Raw genomic sequence first — 18977 nt, 5'->3', positions numbered from 1 at the left:
GTCGGTTGTGAACAACTGTTGCATCGTTACCACATACTCCTATAGAGAATGTCAACAAACCAGAATAGTAAGCAAGACACGTGAATTGGAGCAAGTTTCTGAAAATTAATTGTATTTTTGAATTTCCGTGCTATTCTGAGTATAAAATTGTATAATTCCTTCCTAAACTAAATTACTACATACTCGAAGTAAGTAACAAATGAATTTGTATAATTTAACTTATATCTAACATGCACAATTTGTTATTCTAGTTATATAACCTATAATTGAAAAACCTAAAGGGAAGAATTTCGTTTGTGAAAGGCTACTGAAAATTTGTAAGTAGAATGAATTAGGCTTCGAATTGTGTACCATAATGATAAACCAATTACAGCTAAAGCGTATCCACTAAAACGACCGTGTTTGGATTGCTATAAGAGCTTCGGTGACAACAATTTCTTTAGAAATTTTCACCGCGAAATCCCCTAAGGTATGATGAGTCTTCCTGGAGAAAAAGATGCTGCTGCTTCGCCGTCCAGCTGTGTCGCGTGTGACCGCCCGGACAGCGATGAAAACATGGTGGCGTGCGACGGTTGTGAGTGCTGGTATCATTTCAGTTGTGCAGATGTCGACGAAAGCGTTTCCGGACAGCCCTGGAAGTGCGAATCCTGTGGGATTATGAACCAGACTCCGATTCCGACGAAGAACATCCGAAAAGCAAATGGCAAGGAAGGTGGAAAGCGGCTGACCGTACCAACCGGTGCTAAGAAGTCGTCGAAGGTGTCCGTCAGCAGCAAGGGAACCTCACGAAGAAGTAAAAAGTCCGCTGCAGGTGATGACGTAAGTTTAACTTCTAGTGCTAGGGCAAGACTTGCGCTTGAGCTTAGGATGTTAGATGAAGACGAACAAATAAAAGAGCAGGAGTTACAGGCAGAGCTTGAACTGAAAAATAAAAAGTTGATGCTGCAGAAACAAAATAGGGAACGCGAGTTGGCGTTAGAAGCAAAACAGTTAGCCGAAGAGAAAGCCTTTCAGGAAAGGCAGCTAGAAGAGGAGGAAAAAGGTCGGAAAGCGCTGTTACAGATGAAACGTTTATCACTTGAGGCAAAAAAGAATATTGTTCGTCAATTCTCTCAGCGCGGCAGTGATGTTTCTAGTTTGAGTGAAAGTGAGAAAAGTTCGGAGGCAAAAGTGCGTAGTTGGCTGCAGAAATCCGGCGAGCAGACAGAGGGAATTGTAAGATCCACGTCAGCAGCAAGAGGTTCCAGCCACGTTCCGGAGATTACCGGTAAAGTTGTTCTCGATGAGATTCGTAATCCAATCTCCGGTGCAGCGAAGAAGGTCAACTACCTGTTTGAAGAGATACCAGGGACGACGGAGGGTGATAAGAACGACGGCGATTCCGTGTGCAACGTTCAGCAGCAGGCTTTCAATGATGAGATTGGTCCAACCAGCCGTCAGTTGGCGGCTCGTCAAGTGATGGGGAAAGATCTACCCACCTTTTCCGGGAACCCAGAGGAGTGGCCCATCTGGATCAGTAACTTTGAGCGATCAACAGCTACATGTGGATTTTCCATGGACGAGAATTTGATCCGGCTTCAACGTTGTCTTAAAGGACAAGCTATGGAAATGGTACGCTGCAGATTACTCTCGCCTGCAAGCGTTCCCCACGTCATCAAGGCTCTGCAGATGCGGTATGGTCGTCCAGAAACATTGATCAGAGCACTGACTGAAAAGATTCGACTTCTAGCTCCTCCGAATACGAATGACCTGGAGAGCATTGTCGACTTCGGTATGGCGGTCGATAGCTTGGTTGAACACCTGAAGAGCGCGAAGCAACAGGCGCACTTGGCAAATCCGTCATTGCTGCATGACCTGGTTGCAAAACTTCCAGTGGACTACCGCTTGAAGTGGTCGGCATATAAGAGTACCATTCCAGTGGTCAACCTCGGGACGTTTGGAGCATTTATGTCAACCTTGGTGGAACTAGCATATGAAGTAATGGATGATCAACCCACTGGTAAAACAACAAAAGGAGCACAGAAGCCGAAGGACCGAAGTTTCGTCTATACACACTCGGAATATTCCTCGAATGAACCAACTCTAGTACGCCCGGCAAAAAAGGTCTGTGCAGCCTGCAAGATGGAAGGACATAAAATAGCAGACTGTTTCAACTTCAAAGCAATGAACATCGATAACCGTCTCCAGATTGTCAGTCAGAACTCGCTCTGTAGGACTTGCTTGAACCAACACGGAAAATGGCCTTGCAAGACATGGAAAGGGTGCGAGGTTGAAGGTTGCCGTCTTCGTCACCACACGCTGCTGCATACGACCACACCGGCGGTTCCTCTCGTGGTGTCCACCAGTCATTCCCAACTACTGAGTGGTAATAGCCCAATTTTTCGAATATTACCAGTAACACTGTATGCAAAGGATCGACGTGTGAATGTGTTCGCATTCGTGGATGAAGGTTCGCAGATTTCGCTTCTTGATGTCGCAGTAGCTGAGCAGTTGGGAGTCACTGGTCCGGCAAGCACGTTAAGTCTACAGTGGACGGGAAATGTTACACGGGAAGAAGCAAACTCTCGTGTCATCCAGATGGAGGTCTCCGGTGGGACGTCGAATAACCATTATAAGATTATGGATGCGCGTACAGTAGAAGGTCTTCAGTTGCCAACCCAATCGCTGCACTACCAAGACCTGGCAGGAAAGTATCCACACCTGCGAGGCTTGCCGATCATCGACTACGAGAATGTTACACCAAAACTCCTTATTGGTCTTGACAACCTGAAACTCACGATTCCGCTGAAAATTCGAGAAGGAGGTTGGGGCCAACCAATGGCAGCCAAATGTCGTTTAGGATGGAGCATCTACGGCAGCTCTCGTTCAGCCACCGAATCATTTACCTGTGGGTTTCACGTTGGAGGATGGACCAATTCAAAGGATGATTTGAACCAGATCGTCCGTGATTTCATCACACTGGACAATTCTGGTGTTCAACCTCCGCTCGCTCCACTAGAATCGAAGGAGAATAAACGGGCTCAACAGCTACTCCAAACCACCACTCGTAGAGTTGGCAGCCGATTCGAGACCGGGTTACTATGGAAGTGGGATGAAATCCAGTTGCCGGATAGCTACGGGATGGCGCTACGACGTTTACACTCTCTGGAGAAGCGGCTAGGGAAGGAACCACTGCTGTACGATAGCGTTCGTCAGCAAATACGGGAGTACAAGGAAAAAGGCTACACACACCAGGCCACCGAAGAAGAGCTCGCTAACACAAGTTCAGGGAAGAGTTGGTATTTGCCGTTGGGAATAGTATTGAACCCTAGAAAGCCCAACAAGGTTCGGATTATTTGGGACGCTGCCGCGCAAGTGAATGGAGTTTCTCTCAACTCCGTCCTCCTCAAAGGCCCCGATTATCTCGCCTCGCTGATCGAAGTTTTCTACCACTTCCGTCTTTATGCTGTCGCACTGACGGGGGACATTAAGGAGATGTTTCATCGGCTATACATCAGGCGGGAAGATCGCCAATTCCAACGATTTCTGTGGCGGGATGATGTAAAATCAAAGGTTCAAGTCTTCGTCATGGACGTTTCCATATTCGGCGCAACGTGCTCTCCAAGTTCCGCGCAATACGTCAAAAATGTAAACGCGAAAGAGTTCGAAAGCGAATCCCCCAGGGCAGCGGCAGCAATCACCCGATATCATTACGTAGATGACTATCTCGACAGTTTTCCGACGGCAGCAGAGGCTGTGCAGGTCGGAAGTGAAGTTCGGCGGGTGCACGCTGCGGGAGGATTTGAAATCCGTAATTTCCTCTCCAATGATCCGACGGTCGCAGCTACAGTGGGAGCAATATCGAACGAAGCCGAGAAGAAAATCAACCCAGAGAAAGAAGACATCGTGGAGAGCGTTCTGGGGATGAAATGGATTCCGACGGGAGATGACCTCACCTACAGTTTCGTAATACGCGCCGATCTTGGATATGCACTGGATCAATCTCACAAGCCGTCTAAACGTGAAGTGCTTCGCGTGGTAATGAGTTTGTTCGACCCGCTAGGGTTGATCAGCTATTTCATCATCCACGGGAAAACTTTAATGCAAGACATCTGGGCATCCGGAGTAGACTGGGACGAACCTGTCAGTACTGAATTGTGTGAACAATGGTGGCGGTGGACAGCGCATCTACCGGGACTAAACTCTATCCGAATTCCTCGTTGCTATTTTGCAGCAGCTGATTACCAATCGTATTCCTCGCTCCAAATCCATGTTTTTGTGGATGCCAGTAAATCAGCGTACGCATGCGTTGTCTACTTTCGAGTAGAGTCAGAAAAAGGACCGGAGGTAGCACTTGTGGCCGGAAAAGCGAAAGTAGCTCCACTAAAATTGATGTCAGTTCCTCGTTTGGAGCTTCAAGCTGCCGTATTAGGCACACGATTACTCAACAGTGTGGTTTCATTGCACGACCTTCCCGTCAGTCGCCGTGTGTTGTGGACGGACTCACAAACAGTTCTTGCTTGGTTGCGATCCGATCACCGCAGGTATCAGCAGTTCGTGGGCTTCCGTGTGGCGGAGATTTTGTCATCGACAGACGTTCAAGAATGGAGGAAGATCGACACTGAGCTGAATGTCGCTGATCTTGCAACGAAATGGGGTAAGGGGCCGAATTTCGAAAGAGATAATCCCTGGTTTCGTGGACCGAAGTTTTTATTGGAATCGGAAAGTTTCTGGCCGAAGCAGGAAGCAGTGCAGTGTACCACAAATGAAGAAATTCGCCATGTTGGGGTGCACGTTGAGCAGACCGTACCGTTGATCGAAGTTGGAAGGTTCAGTAGCTGGGACAAATTACACCGAATCACAGCGTACGTTCATCGCTTTATCAGCAATCTCATCCGGAAGAAACACGGCGAACGGTTGGAGTTGGGTGTGCTGAAGCAACAAGAGTTAGCGATCGGAGAGGTCACACTGTACAAACAAGCGCAACAGGAATACTACGCCGGAGAAATAAAGCAGCTCAGCGGGCAGAAGAGATCGATGCAGCATCGTCATTCAGCAGTATCCAGATCTAGCAAGATATTCAAGCTATGGCCGTTCCTGGACCAGTCTGGTGTGTTACGAATGCGGGGAAGGATTGGTGCAGCGCCACATGTTCCGTACGCAGCGAAGTTTCCTATGATTCTACCACAGAAGTCAGCAATCACATTGCTACTCGTTGACAAGTTCCATCGCCGTTTCCGTCATGCGAACAGAGAGACGGTTGTGAATGAGATGAGGCAGGAGTTTCATATTCCAAAGATGCGAGCGTGTGTTGGGAAAGTCGCGCGGAACTGTATGTTCTGCCGTTTACGCAAAGCTATACCCCGGCTACCTCCAATGGCTCCACTGCCAAAAGTTCGACTAACGCCGTTCGTGCGACCGTTCTCTTTCGTTGGCCTAGACTACTTCGGACCTGTTCTAGTAAAAGTTGGGCGCAGCAATGCGAAGCGGTGGATTGCCCTTTTCACGTGTCTGAGCATTCGAGCAGTCCACATGGAGGTTGTACACAGCATGTCAACGGAATCGTGCATTCAAGCGATACGTCGCTTCGTTTCTCGTCGTGGTTCACCAATTGAAATTTTTACCGACAACGGAACCAATTTTCACGGAGCCAACAATCAGCTGAAGAAGGAGATAGAAGAGCGCAATCAGAGACTAGCATCGGTCTTCACCAATTCGAATACCCGCTGGTCATTCAACCCCCCCGGAACACCTCACATGGGTGGGGTTTGGGAAAGGATGGTTCGGTCGGTGAAGGTAGCCATCAAATCGACTCTAGACGAGTCTCGTAAACCTGACGACGAAACACTGGAAACGGTGATCATCGAGGCGGAAGGGATGATCAACACACGCCCGTTGACGTACATCCCGTTGGAATCGGCAGACCAGGAGGCTTTAACGCCTAACCACTTTCTACTGGGAAGTTCGTCGGGTGTAAAACAATTGGCAGTTCTTCCAACAGATTACCGAGCGACCTTGAGGAGCAGTTGGAACTTGGCGAAACACCTGGCTGATGAGTTTTGGAGAAGGTGGATCACGGAATACCTTCCAGTGATTTCGAGACGCTGCAAATGGTTCGATAACGTGAAGGACTTTAAGGAGGGAGATTTGGTGTTAGTAGTGGATGGCACAGTGAGGAGTCAGTGGACCAGGGGACGAATTGAGAGAGTAATGACGGGAGCAGATGGACGAGTGCGGCAAGCTTGGGTGCGTACGAATAGCGGAGTCGATCGCAGGTCGGTGACTAATCTGGCGCTGCTCGACGTCATGGAGGATGGTGACCCTCACCAAAAAGATGGTAGCGGCTCACGGGTGGGGGAGTGTGACGACGGTATGCCTCCCCGCGATGGAGATGGCCTAAACTGATGGTAGCCTATTCTTTTCAATGGGTCGGTTGTGAACAACTGTTGCATCGTTACCACATACTCCTATAGAGAATGTCAACAAACCAGAATAGTAAGCAAGACACGTGAATTGGAGCAAGTTTCTGAAAATTAATTGTATTTTTGAATTTCCGTGCTATTCTGAGTATAAAATTGTATAATTCCTACCTAAACTAAATTACTACATACTCGAAGTAAGTAACAAATGAATTTGTATAATTTAACTTATATCTAACATGCACAATTTGTTATTCTAGTTATATAACCTATAATTGAAAAACCTAAAGGGAAGAATTTCGTTTGTGAAAGGCTACTGAAAATTTGTAAGTAGAATGAATTAGGCTTCGAATTGTGTACCATAATGATAAACCAATTACAGCTAAAGCGTATCCACTAAAACGACCGTGTTTGGATTGCTATAAGAGCTTCGGTGACAACAGACCCAAACCAATTTAGATCGCTTTCGCACAGTTCAGTATAGGTAAAATTTAGACGAGCTATGATATCCATTTCCCACACCAATACTAGCCTAGACATGAGCCCGCAAAATTACCGCTTTGAATAGAACCGACTATCATTCGTTACACAGCCGCCATAGAGAAGACCAGCCAATAAATTACAATTCGAAATGATCGTTAGTTTCACCGAATAAAGTAGTTAAGTGTTTTACAATAAATCTTGTTGGTTTGTGACTACTAAAATGTGTTTATTGGTGGTTTAATGTGACGATTAAGTGGATTGGGCTATGACGGCTTTTGGTGGACTTTGAAGTGCGTATAGCATACTGGACCCTACGGACCCAAAACGGATAAGAGTACGGATTCCCCCCAACGCTGGCCACTAGACGTAACAGTGATGATACGAGATCAAAACTCGGAAAACCCCATTACCCATCCGCTCCATCATCCGTCTCATCGTCAAGCAGCGCACGAGATTTTCGCTCGCTCGTCCACGCCACACTCTTCGATGATGCAACTAGGTACTCCCTTTGCTACATTTTATCAGAGCAGCCCCCATGTGCACACGCTAGGTCGTTGCTTCCAAGCGGAATAACCAAATGGAATAAAGACAGAAAAAAGTACTTCTCCAACCAACGCAAAATAACAAAGCGAAAAAAGCGATCTGCACTCTCAGCACAAAATCCCTTCCTTTTCTCGAAAGGGGGCCCTCGAGAGCAGCGCATCGTATCGTCATCAAGGATAGGGGCGACCGGTCGGTCGTCATCGCTGCCCCAGCATCAGCCCCAACATCCAACAGTCAGCAAGCAGCGAGCTTAGCTGCAAATAGAAAGGAAGGAAAGACTCGGATTACCACATATTTCCCGTCCCCTTGCAGATCATACTGATGCAGCAGCAGACTTACCAACCCATCGAGATTTCTCCAAGTTCCGTCTCCGTCTCCGTGGCCACACTACGAAATCCGTCCGGTGGGGCTGCTGGCAGATTCCTGCTGGTCCACCCTCAACCATAAATGCGGAACTAGGAGCGTTTTCTCGGTCTTTCCACACATCCATAGTGGGTGTGATTGTCAGGGAAGGTGGTCATGAAATGTTTTTCACAGTTTGTTTTATGGACAACCATGTTGAAGTTGACTAGTTTTGGAAAGGTTCTGAGAATCATTATGCATTCTGAATTTTTTCAAATCTATGTTAAAATTTGAAATTTTAAGATGGTTTTATCGTCTTTACTGTAGCAATTTTTTTAAAGCAGCATCCTTGCTTCAGGTATTCTTCTGTATTTTTTTTCTTCAAAAACTGTATTGGTAAGTTATTTTAAAGCATCTTTGTCAATTTATGATGAAATTCGTCCGGAAATTATTTTATAGATATCTACAGGCGATAGACAAAATAATCTAATCAATTTTCACTTTAAAAAAAAAAAAAGATCAGCTAGTTGATCATTGCTAACTTTTTGAAAAGTACCTCGAAACTCCCAAATTTCCACTACAAGTGGATAACTTGATAACTAATGGTCCAAATTCGGAAAAATCCGAGCTATTCTTCATAAAGTTAGAATATTGAACTAAAAGGCATATTTATCCGATAGCCAGTTTTGAGCAGTTATATCTTTGGTTTCAATGAACCGAATGAAATGGAATTTTGAACAATCATGACCTATACAATCTTTGAGAAACATCTGACTTAACTTGAAATTGTTAAAACGGAGTAAAATTATCCGCGAAATTGGGTCTTGATTGCGAAATTTGAAATATTTCGAGAAATGCTGCGAAATCTGGCAGATTTGAGAAAACACCCTACAAATTGTACAGCAAAAGTTGGCTGTTAGCTTTTGACAGTAAAGAGTAATTTACGATTCCTTATCAGCATTATAAAAACTTTTCTTACCTATCTGATTTTCATCAAAATTAATACTTTTTCGATGAATTTATGATTGCTCTTCACAAAATTCTAATTAACTTTTCATGTGGTCTTCAAAATTGAAGCTTTCCTCAACAAAACGGTCAAAAATATGAGTCCGCGAAATTCACAATAGTAGCCCGCGAAATTTGTGAAATTTTGCCGCGAATTTCCATTGTCCTTAGTGATAACATTATTTTTCTAATAAAACGCCAAATTAGCCAAAGGAAAGGATTCAACATCGCTTCAAAGCTCAAGATGGTTATTATAGTTTATTTAAATTTCCTCTTATTGGGTGGAATATAAATATATTTTGAAAGGGAGTAACAAAATACTCGGTAATAAATTGAAAAAAAGCTATGGAACGCATGTTAAAAATTAACCAATTTACTAGAAAATCATATAATAAATAAAACTATTATAACTTTTATTTTCAAAAATAATTTTAAGTTAAGTCAAACGTTTTTCAAAACTTATGATTACTCAACATTTCATTACACTCGGTTCATTGCATCCAAAGACATATCAGTTTAAAGTTTGCTATCGGCTAATTATGACTTTTACTAGAATATTTCTATCTTCATGAAGAAAAGTCTGATCTGTCCCAAATTTGTAACATCAATGGACAACTAGTTGATCAAATAACAGTGAAAATTTGAGATTGTTTTATTTCCTTTTAAAAAATTTCGGCTAGTTAGCCATTTTTAGAAAAGTGAATATTTTGTTTGTCCTGACCGTTTTGTCTATCCTCTGTATCATTTTTTTTTTTAATATTATGATTACTCCTTCAGGGATTCTTTCGGTTGGAAAACTTTAAGTCAATTTCTTTAGATTTTTTTTGTAGATTGATCCGAAAAATTCTTGAAGAATTACTGCAGTCGTTTTTTGGAATTTTCTTCTGGATTTTTTCGGATATCTTTTAGGATTTTCTTTATATATTTCTTCAGCAATTCTTCCGATGACATTTGTTCGAGAATTTCACCAGTATTGTTTAATGACATCCTCTGGAAATCCTTTGATAAATTCTTCTAGTATTTAAATCTGCGTTTTTTTTAAGAATTCATTTGGAACTTCAACGACGATTTCTTTCGGAATATCTTTGACAGTTTTTTCGAAAATTGTATGTAGATTTTTTCTGAAATAAGGTCTAAATTTAGGTTATTGAACGACCAAAATTTTGTTGTTTCATACAGCCTAATTAAAAGAGTGTATTATTTTTCCTAAAAATAGCACAACTTTATTGGGCACTAATGTAATTGCTCTGATATTAGAATAAAAACTGTTTAGATTTCCGTGTACTAAATGGCATGACACTTTTAAAACATTTGAAATATAGTACCAGTTTATCAAGCACGATGAAGTTTTTGAAATTATATCAAATTTGATTTATTTTCAAATGGAAATTCTGATCACGCAACCATCTGAAAACTTTTCAGGAACGTAATACTTCTAGCAATTTCTAACAAAAAACCAACGGCCATTCCCCTAGGAATTTATCTGACATTTTATTCAAGAAACGTTTAAGATTTTTTTTAAAATTACTAATGCATTTAATTTTAAAAGTTCTTGCTGCGATTCTTTTAGAAGGCTTTGATGCGATTTCTTCTTCTCTGCCATTTTTCTCAGGAATTTCTCTAAAAATCGTGGGACGATTTTTTTCCAATTTTTTTTTTTCAAATATTCCTCTGACAAATTGTTCACAAATGTCTGCGACAGTTTCTCAAGGCGAAACTGGATCCATTTCCTCACTTTTTGGTTTTTGATTTTTTATTAAATAACGAAGCGATATTTTCAAAATCGGTTTTCGTGCACATGTAGGGTATGGATCAGGGTATCTTCTGATTTTTTTACGCGAGAGAAAATGTGTTTAGTTTTTGCAGAAATCAGTTTTGAACAAAATGTCACTAAAAAATGGTTTCTGCAAAAACAAAAAAAAAATCCATACTCTACATGTGCACGAAAACCGATTTTAAAAATATTGCTTCTTATTTATTAAAAAATCAAAAACCAAAAAAAAATGAGGAAATGCTTCCAGTTTCGCCTTAAGAAATATTTCAGTGGTCTGTACAGGAAGCTTCTCCGAAAGTTTATTAAGGTAATCCTTTGACATTTTCTTCGGAAATTCTTTCGGAAATTTCCTAATTTTTCCCATTTTTAAGAAATAATTCCGCAGTTTTTTCAGTTATTTACTCCAGCAGTTAAAAAAAATGTTTGTGATACAGTTTCTTTAGAATCCTTCTGGGAATTCTTCCGACAATTTCTTCAATAAGTCCTCTGTGAGTGTTTTCAGAATACATATCTGGAAATTATCATATTCATTTCCTCTGGATTTTTTTTTTCGGGAACTTATGCATGATTCGCTAGGAAATGTACTTCAAATATTTTTCATTAATTCCACTAGGAATTCCTCCAGATATTTCGCAAAGTTTTGTTTAATCTTACTTTGATTGTTTTGAAAATTACTCAACAAATTTAATCAAGGTTTATTCAGAAAATGTTTGGGAGCTTGATTCAAAACTTCCTCCAGGAATTTATTCTGAAGTTCCCCTAGGGGTTTCTTTCGGTTTTCATCAGGAGCTTTCTCCAGAAGTTTCTAGATGAATAAAAAAAGCCTACAGAAATTTCTCCAGAGATTATTTCAAAAAAACGTTCTGAGATTCATTCAGAAATTTTTCGTGGATTTTTCTCCAACAATCTATTGTGGTCTGCTTCATGGAGTTCCATTTGGGTTTTCTCTAGAAGTTTCTTAGATATTTTTAGGAAGTCCTGCAATTTCCCCATAAACTTCGTCACAATGAGTTTTTGGGAAGCTTGTGCATAGATTTTTGAGAAATTCGTGTTTATTTAGGAAATTTTCCAAGGATCCTGTTTTCAAAATTCTTCAGAAATTCTGGAGCAGGTTTTTTTAATGCTTTATTTTTTCAAAGAAATTCCTTCAGATTTTTCTGCGAAAGTTTCTCCAATGATTCCTCTAAAAATTCTTCCAGAAATGCCTCCACGGAAACTTTTCACTAGGAATACATTTAGATTTTTTTTTCAGAGATTGCTCCAGATATATCTCCTGTATTTTTTCAGACATTTTCAAAGAGTTTACTCCAGAAATTTTCAAAGAATTCTATTTCAAAAACTGAATGAATTGATTCAAATATTCATCCCTGAATCTCTGTAGAAATTTCCCCTGGGAGCAGTCCTGCAAAATATCAGTCTCAGTGCCTGTTTTTCAGCCGAAAATGAATGACTGCGGCGGTCGTTTTCAGTTCCTCGATGTGAGAACTGACAGAGTCCGAGAGCTCCATTCGTGAGCGACCCAACAAGATCAATTCCCAATCATCCACACACTACTCATGCTGAAAGGCCATTCGTCTCAAGCGGTGGCTTGTGAGAGTGAGTGCCATATACGTTAGCACGGGTGAAAACACTCAACTACAGAAAATTGAATGGAAATTTAGCCCTGTCAGCTCTCGCTTTCAGCACGCTGCGTGCGAGTGTGAGTACCTATTTCATTTCGCTCCCGTGTTGCTGATCGGAAAGCAACTTTGACAGGAAACCCAAAACGGAGAAAATGAAAAAAGCAAAATATCGCTATCATAATGGCCTGTCGAAAAATTGCAGCACTGCCTGGGAGTCTTTCAAAAATTCATCTAAAGATTTTATAAAAAAATCCTCTAGGATTCTACAGAAATTTCTCCAAAAATCGTTTCTCAATATCCGGAAATTTCTCTCCAGAGATTGGTTCATTTATTTTTTTTTCTCTAGGAGTTCGTACAGAAATTTTTCGAAATTTAGAAAATCTCCTATGGGATGCTCCTCTAAGAATTTATCTCGACAATGTCTCTGAAGTTCATTCATAAGGCATCAAATGAAATTCTTAATAAACTCCTCCGGAGATTCGTTCGCCATATCTTCTAGGAATTCCTTTAAAAGTTCCTCAAGTGAATTTTATCTAGAATTCCTTTAGAACATTTCCCGTGGATCGCCGGAAACACCTTCAGGGATTCCCAAATTTTTTACAGTTTTTTTTTTCAGGAAATCAGAAAATCAGAATTCCTTTAGGGACTTTTCCAAAATTAGTTTTAGGAATGTTTGAGGAATTCTTTTAGGACTTCGAGAATCACTTCAGAAAATCCATTTTCAGCTATTTCTCCAAGGATTTTCTTTGAAAAACTTTCATGATTTCCTTAAAAAAACATCATGGATTCGTTTACAGTTCTTCAGGGATTATTTCAGAAAATCTTCCATAGATTTCTTCAGAAATTACTAGAGGATTTCCCTTACACAAGATTCCGAAATTGCATCATTGGTTCATTTCGTAGTTATTGTAGATGTTCTTAAAAAATCTCCATGGATTTTTCTTCAGATGTTCTTCAAAAATCTTTCTTCTTTAGAATGTGCTTTTCTGCGATTCTTTTAGAGATTATTTTGTTGGTTTTTCCGGTAATTTCCTCATCGATTTCTTCAAAAATACACACAGAGATTCCTTGGGGACTTCCTCCAAAGGTACCTTTTGAAATTTCTTCACGAATTCCTTCAGGGATGCCTTTACACAATTTTCAGGAATTTTATTCAGGATTTTTTTTTCAAGAATCCCAAGAAACATCTTAAGAGGTTATGTTAGGTTTTTCTGAGAATTTTTCCAAGGAGTTTCTGCATGTTTTTCTTCTTCCTAAAAACCTTCCTTGATTTCTTCAAGAGTTGGCCATGTATTACTCCAGATATTCCTGCGGCATTTTTTATACAAGAATTCTTCTATAGGTTTCATAAGGAGTTCTTTCCAGGAGGAATTCCTGGAAAAAATCCTGATGGAATTCCTGGAAGAGTTCCTGAGGGAATTCCTAGAAGAATCCCTGAAGGAATTCCTGGAAGAATTGCTGAAGGAACTCCTGATGGAATCCTTGGAATAACCCATAGAAGAATTACTTTGGAGGAATCTCTGGAGGAATTCATGGAGGAACCCCTGGAAGTATACATGGAGGAATCTATGGAGGACTTTCTGGAGGAATCTCTGGATGAATTCCTGGAGAAATCTCTGGATGAATTCCTGGAGGAATATTTGGAGGAATTCCTGGAGAAATCTCTGGAGGAATTCCTAGAGGAATCTCTGGAGGAATTTCTGTAGGATTCTCTGGAGGTATTCTTGGGGGAATCTCTTGGGGAATCTCTTGATGAATCTCTGAAGGAATTCCTGGCGGAATCTCTGGAGGAATTTGTGTAGGAATCTATGAAGGAATTCTTGGAGGAATCTTTGGAAGAATTCCTGGAGGAATCTCTGAAGGAATTCCTGGAGGAATCTTTGAAGGAATTCCTGGAGGTATCCCTGGAGGAATCCCTGGAGGAATCGCTGGAGGAACCGCTAGAGGAATTCTTGGAGCAAACCCTGGAGGAATTCCTGGAGGAATCCCTGGAAGAATTTCTGAACGAATCCTTGGAGGAATTCCTAGAGGAATCTCTGGAGACATTCCTGGAGGAATCTCTGGAGACATTCCTGGAGGAATCTCTGGAGACATTCCTGGAGGAATCCCTGGAGGAATCTTTAAAGGAGTACCTGGAGGAATCTCTGGGCAAGTTCCTGGAGGAATCTCTGCAGGAATTTATGGAGGAATTCCCGATGGAATCTCTGGAGGAGTGTCTGGAGAAATGTCTGGAGGAATTCCTGGAGGAATCTCTGGAGGTATTCTTGGAGTAATCTCTGGAGGAGTGCCTGGAGGAATATCTGGAAGAGTGCCTGGAGGAATCTCTGGAGGAACTCCTGGAAAATCTCTGGAGGAATTCCTGGAGGAATCTCTGGAGGAATTCCTGCAGGAATCTCTGGAGGCATTCCTGGAGGAATCTCTTGAGACATTCCTGGAGGAATCCCTGAAAGAATCCCTGGAGGACTTCCTGATGAATCTTTGGAGGCAATTCCTGTAGGAATTCATGGAGGAATCTCTGAAGGAATTCCTGGAGAAATCTCTGAGAGAATTCTTGGAGGAATATCTGGAGGAATCTCTGGGGGAATTTATGGAGGAATTCTGGTGGAATCTTTGAAGGAATTCCTGGAGGAATCTCTGGAGGAGTTCCTGGAGGAATCTCTGGAGGAGTTCCTGGAGGAATCTCTGGAGGAGTTCCTGAAGGAATCTCTGGAGGAGTGGCTGGAGGGATCTCTGGAGGAAATCTTGGAGGAATCTCTGGAGGCATTCCTGGAGAAATCCCTGAAAAAATTCCAGAAGGACTTACTGTAGGAATCCCTGGAGGAATCTCTGATGGAAGCCCTAGAGGGATTCCTGGAACAATCTCTCGATGAATTCCTGGAGGAATCTTTCGATGAATTCCTCGAGGAATCTCTGGAGGAATTCCTGGAGGAGTCTCTGAGGGGATTTTTGGAGGAATCTCTGGATTAATTCCTGGAGGAATCTCTGGAGGAGTTTCTGGAGAAATTTATGGAGGAATTCCTGGAAGAATTCCTTTTGGAATCCCTAAAAAAAATCCTGGAGGAATCTCTGGAGTTATTCCTGAAGGAATTTCACGTCCAATTCTTTTACGATCTTCTCGTTGTCCAGTAAGGTCCTAGCCAACTCGCTGTCCAGGAAAGCATATGCGGTCACTGTTCCATTATTGCCGTGTAGCATTTCTTTCCAAGTTTTGCCCTTGGTGTAGTACCAGGTACCACTGTGCCTTGTGGCCCAGGCTCGCCGCCGGGGGCAGCAGCTTTGCAGAAAAACCAGTCCGAGTCAGCGTTTGCTCGGGTTGACTGCTGCCGCCGCTGCTGTGGGAAATGAGATATCTCTTTATGATAATCGCAAACCGTTGTTGCGTTGATGCAGTCATTGACTGGCTCGAGTGCGTCGTCGTCGTCGTCGACGTTGCCATCGGTGGATGTGTTGCAAATGTGAAAGAGCACAGAGGAGTGCAGCGCCCTGGGCTAGCTCCTGGCACCATTGACCGCCGACGCCAGATCTATGATGAGGCTGCGGCTTCCCAGTGCAGTGGTTGCGGACGCTGCCCGAAGCTTTTCGACATAATACGTGCTGTCAGTCCTCTGGTGCGAGCGAGGGTGCCAGCAGCCAAACCACCAGATTCACTTTCAGTTTCATCCGCGTTCGGACGTCATACGTCCGGACGGAACTAACCAGCCATGAGGTCCGTCCGTGTGCGTTCGTCATCCCCCGAAGGAAACCAAAGCAGCTTATCGCCACGCTGCACTGCCAGGGTGCATAATATAACTAGCTTTGCATGAATCCGCATAATATGTAAATAGATTTTAATTTTTCACTTTCTCCTTCGACTCCGAGGGGAGTAATTACGGCTGATACAGAGAGAAGGTAATATCATTACGGCTTGCCGCGCGGGCAGCCAGCAGCGAGAGGACCAGTTCACAACGGTGAAGCTGTGCCGAGCGATGGAATCATTTAAAAAGATGTGAGTTGCCCACGGTATAATTGTGCGCTCGACCGACTTACTTGGCTTTATCTAGATCTTTCCCCAGTTCCCGCAGGGTGGTCTCATGTCTTTCAAACTAACTGGACGGACGGACATCGGCGACAGAGTGCAGACAGCTGTGACTGGCTGGCGGTGGTGCAGTGGTGCGTGAGAGATAGCGGAACTTGAAGTCACTCATGTTTATCTGCGAAGCATGGCTCCACTAATCCTCCGGCCGTACCCGGATCGACCTGTTCTCATACTTTGCGCGATCATTTACCCAAGTGGAGGATAATTTTTCCGCCACTTTCTCAAACAACCATCTTGCACTTCGGATGCTGCAGTTTGTATTAAACTCTGCACCACACGCATGCATTTGAACGTTCGGTCACGTTGAGGTAGGGTAGCGTGAGTGATTAGAGGTGTTATTTTCTATGTTTATGAATAGCTTGATGCCTAAGTCGTCGTTTCTATTTTGTTCGAAGAAAACATTGTGCCTACGAACAAAAGAACACAGACCGACAGCGAGAACTTACTTACTTACAATGAATGGTCAGTATTCTAATGCGGTGACCCGCAGTCAGTGACTTGACACATGAGCAAAAATGCACGGGACATTGTTTCAGATTTTGAAGGCTAAATGCAAATGGGCATAAATGAAAATGGAAGGAGATTTCTATGGTGCTGACAGCTGAATAACATGGATATTATTAAGATAGACATATAAGAAAACTCCACATTTTCAGGGGTTTTCAATAGGGTAACGGTACATTAAATATAGTGCTCAAATGTTAGTTTGTAGTACTGTTTTTTGCTATGTGTTCAATATCTTATAGAGAATAAACATAAATAAAAATAATATTGGACGACTATATTTAAGAACCGCTGTAAGAAATCGTCCATCTCTTGTCTACTTGCCCCCATTATGGATTCATTGTTCGCACGCGTCGTCGTGCCCACCCGAAAACACCAATCACTTATTCTTCAAACTAATCCCGTTTTTTTTTTATTTTCTTGTTCTTCTTTACAGGTAAGCTCAACACATACCATCCTGCACACCGACCAACCCGGCGAAGTGACGTCTGGCAAAGTTCATGAGCCATATCAATTAATGGAGGATTGCTGGAAAAATAACTTGAGAGATTGCGGGTGTAATACTAACAGAACTTCTTGATATATTGTGGAGGAATTCCATAACGATTTTTTGAAGGGAATTCTGTAGGAATCCATGGAGAAATTTCTAGAAGTATCGTTGGAGGAAATCTTGGAAAAATTTCTGTGAAAACGCATCAAGGAATGCCCAGCGGAATTCCTGAAGGGTTATTTATATAATTTTCTGCAGGAATCTGCAATATCATTTCTGTAAGAATGTTAGGAAGAATCTTTGTATTGGATGCGGTTTCTGAAGGAGAAATTTTGTGAAAGAATATCTGAAAGAATCCCTGCAAGCATTAATTAAAAAAAATATCTGTAGTAGAATTCTTGAAGGAGCCGCTGTAGGAATTTCTGAATTTTGGAAGATTTTTTGAAGATATTTTTAGAATTATTTCAGAAGGAATCCATTGAAGATTTTCTGAAACAAATCCCTGTATACATTTTTTAAGGAATCCATAAATTTATTTTAAAAGAAATTTAAAAAAGTTTCAGAAAATTATTTCTGATGCAATCCTTTATGAAGTTTCTTAGTGAAACTTTTAAGTAGTTTTTGAAAAAGTTCTGAATTTCCTAACTTCTGTAGCAAATTTTTGAAGGAATTCCTGGAGGAATGAACGGAACATGTTGTAGAACTATCGTTTGAGAAAATCTTGAAGAAATTTCTGAGAAAGTATCTGTATGAATTTCTGAAGCATTTCTGTAAAAATATTTGGAAAATCTCAAAAGGAATACCAGATAAATTTCCAAAGGAATACTGGGAGCAATTTCTAAAGTAGATTTTTTATAGGAATATTTGAAGGAATCCCTGAAGGAATTCATTATGATGATGATGATTGTGCACCCACCATCAGTGCAAGGATTACCTATGGCTACAAAGTCATACCGGAACGGAATGATCTACCTGATGGTCTGTTGTAGCGCAAAGTGAAATAAATTCATTGGAGACCTTCGGGAAACAACTTGATGGTATTCTCCTGACAAAAGTCTGGCCACGAACATTTGTCCGGAAACCTGTTCATTCAGCTTCCTCAAGTTAAACCAATGCCGCCCCTCTCCCCCAAAATTACCAAGTATGTGTCATGTACAAATTTAAATGGAACAACAGCAACCGAACTCACCGTCTCAACATATTCAGCTGGTTTACTGTGCATGGCTTCGGTTGCAGTATTCAATCCACGACAGGCTAAAAGTTTTAGGACAAGAGCGAACAATTCTTTATCCCTGAAGAAGGTCCCAAACCAGGACCGAAACGTCGGAGCGAGGAAATTGCAGTTCGCTTAATGATTTAATAAGACTGTCGAGCCAAAACAATAACCGCCCCTAGGTGATATCCAGAAAATCCACCGTTGTATCCAATAGGTTGACATATAAACAATTTTTAATGAAGTAATTGCATAATCTCTAGAAGATGTTTTGAAGATACCTCTAGAGATATTTTAGACTTTGGAAGATTTTAAGAATGAACTTTCTGTGTAATCTATAAGGAAAACCGTGGATGATTTACATAAAACATCCGTCGGGGGAATTTGTAAAAGAATTCATGAATTTATTGTAGAAATCTCCGAAAGTTGCTTCATGAATTTTTGTAGCAATCCTTGAGGCTGTCAAAAAAAATCGATGTTGTGAAAGTGAAGGTACTCAACCCTAAATTAAAAGGTATGCTTATTTGA

General features: G+C 41.8%; 2 protein-coding genes across 2 annotated transcripts in view; both read left to right on the top strand.

The window, feature by feature from the left end:
* Positions 1 to 18977, top strand: part of LOC115269977 (uncharacterized) — a 617722-nt gene that overhangs the window by 288581 nt on the left and 310164 nt on the right. The gene's annotated exons all lie outside the window — the stretch shown is intronic.
* Positions 170 to 6384, top strand: LOC134288863 (uncharacterized). Its single transcript, XM_062854776.1, has 2 exons — positions 170 to 317; positions 374 to 6384. Exon 2 carries the CDS (start codon positions 472 to 474, stop codon positions 6382 to 6384), a length of 5913 nt encoding a protein of 1970 aa, XP_062710760.1. The 5' UTR covers positions 170 to 317; positions 374 to 471.

Source organism: Aedes albopictus, chromosome 2, assembly GCF_035046485.1.
Source record: "Aedes albopictus strain Foshan chromosome 2, AalbF5, whole genome shotgun sequence".
Taxonomy (NCBI): Eukaryota; Metazoa; Arthropoda; class Insecta; order Diptera; family Culicidae; genus Aedes; species Aedes albopictus.
This window is presented reverse-complemented; position numbering and strand designations above follow the sequence as displayed.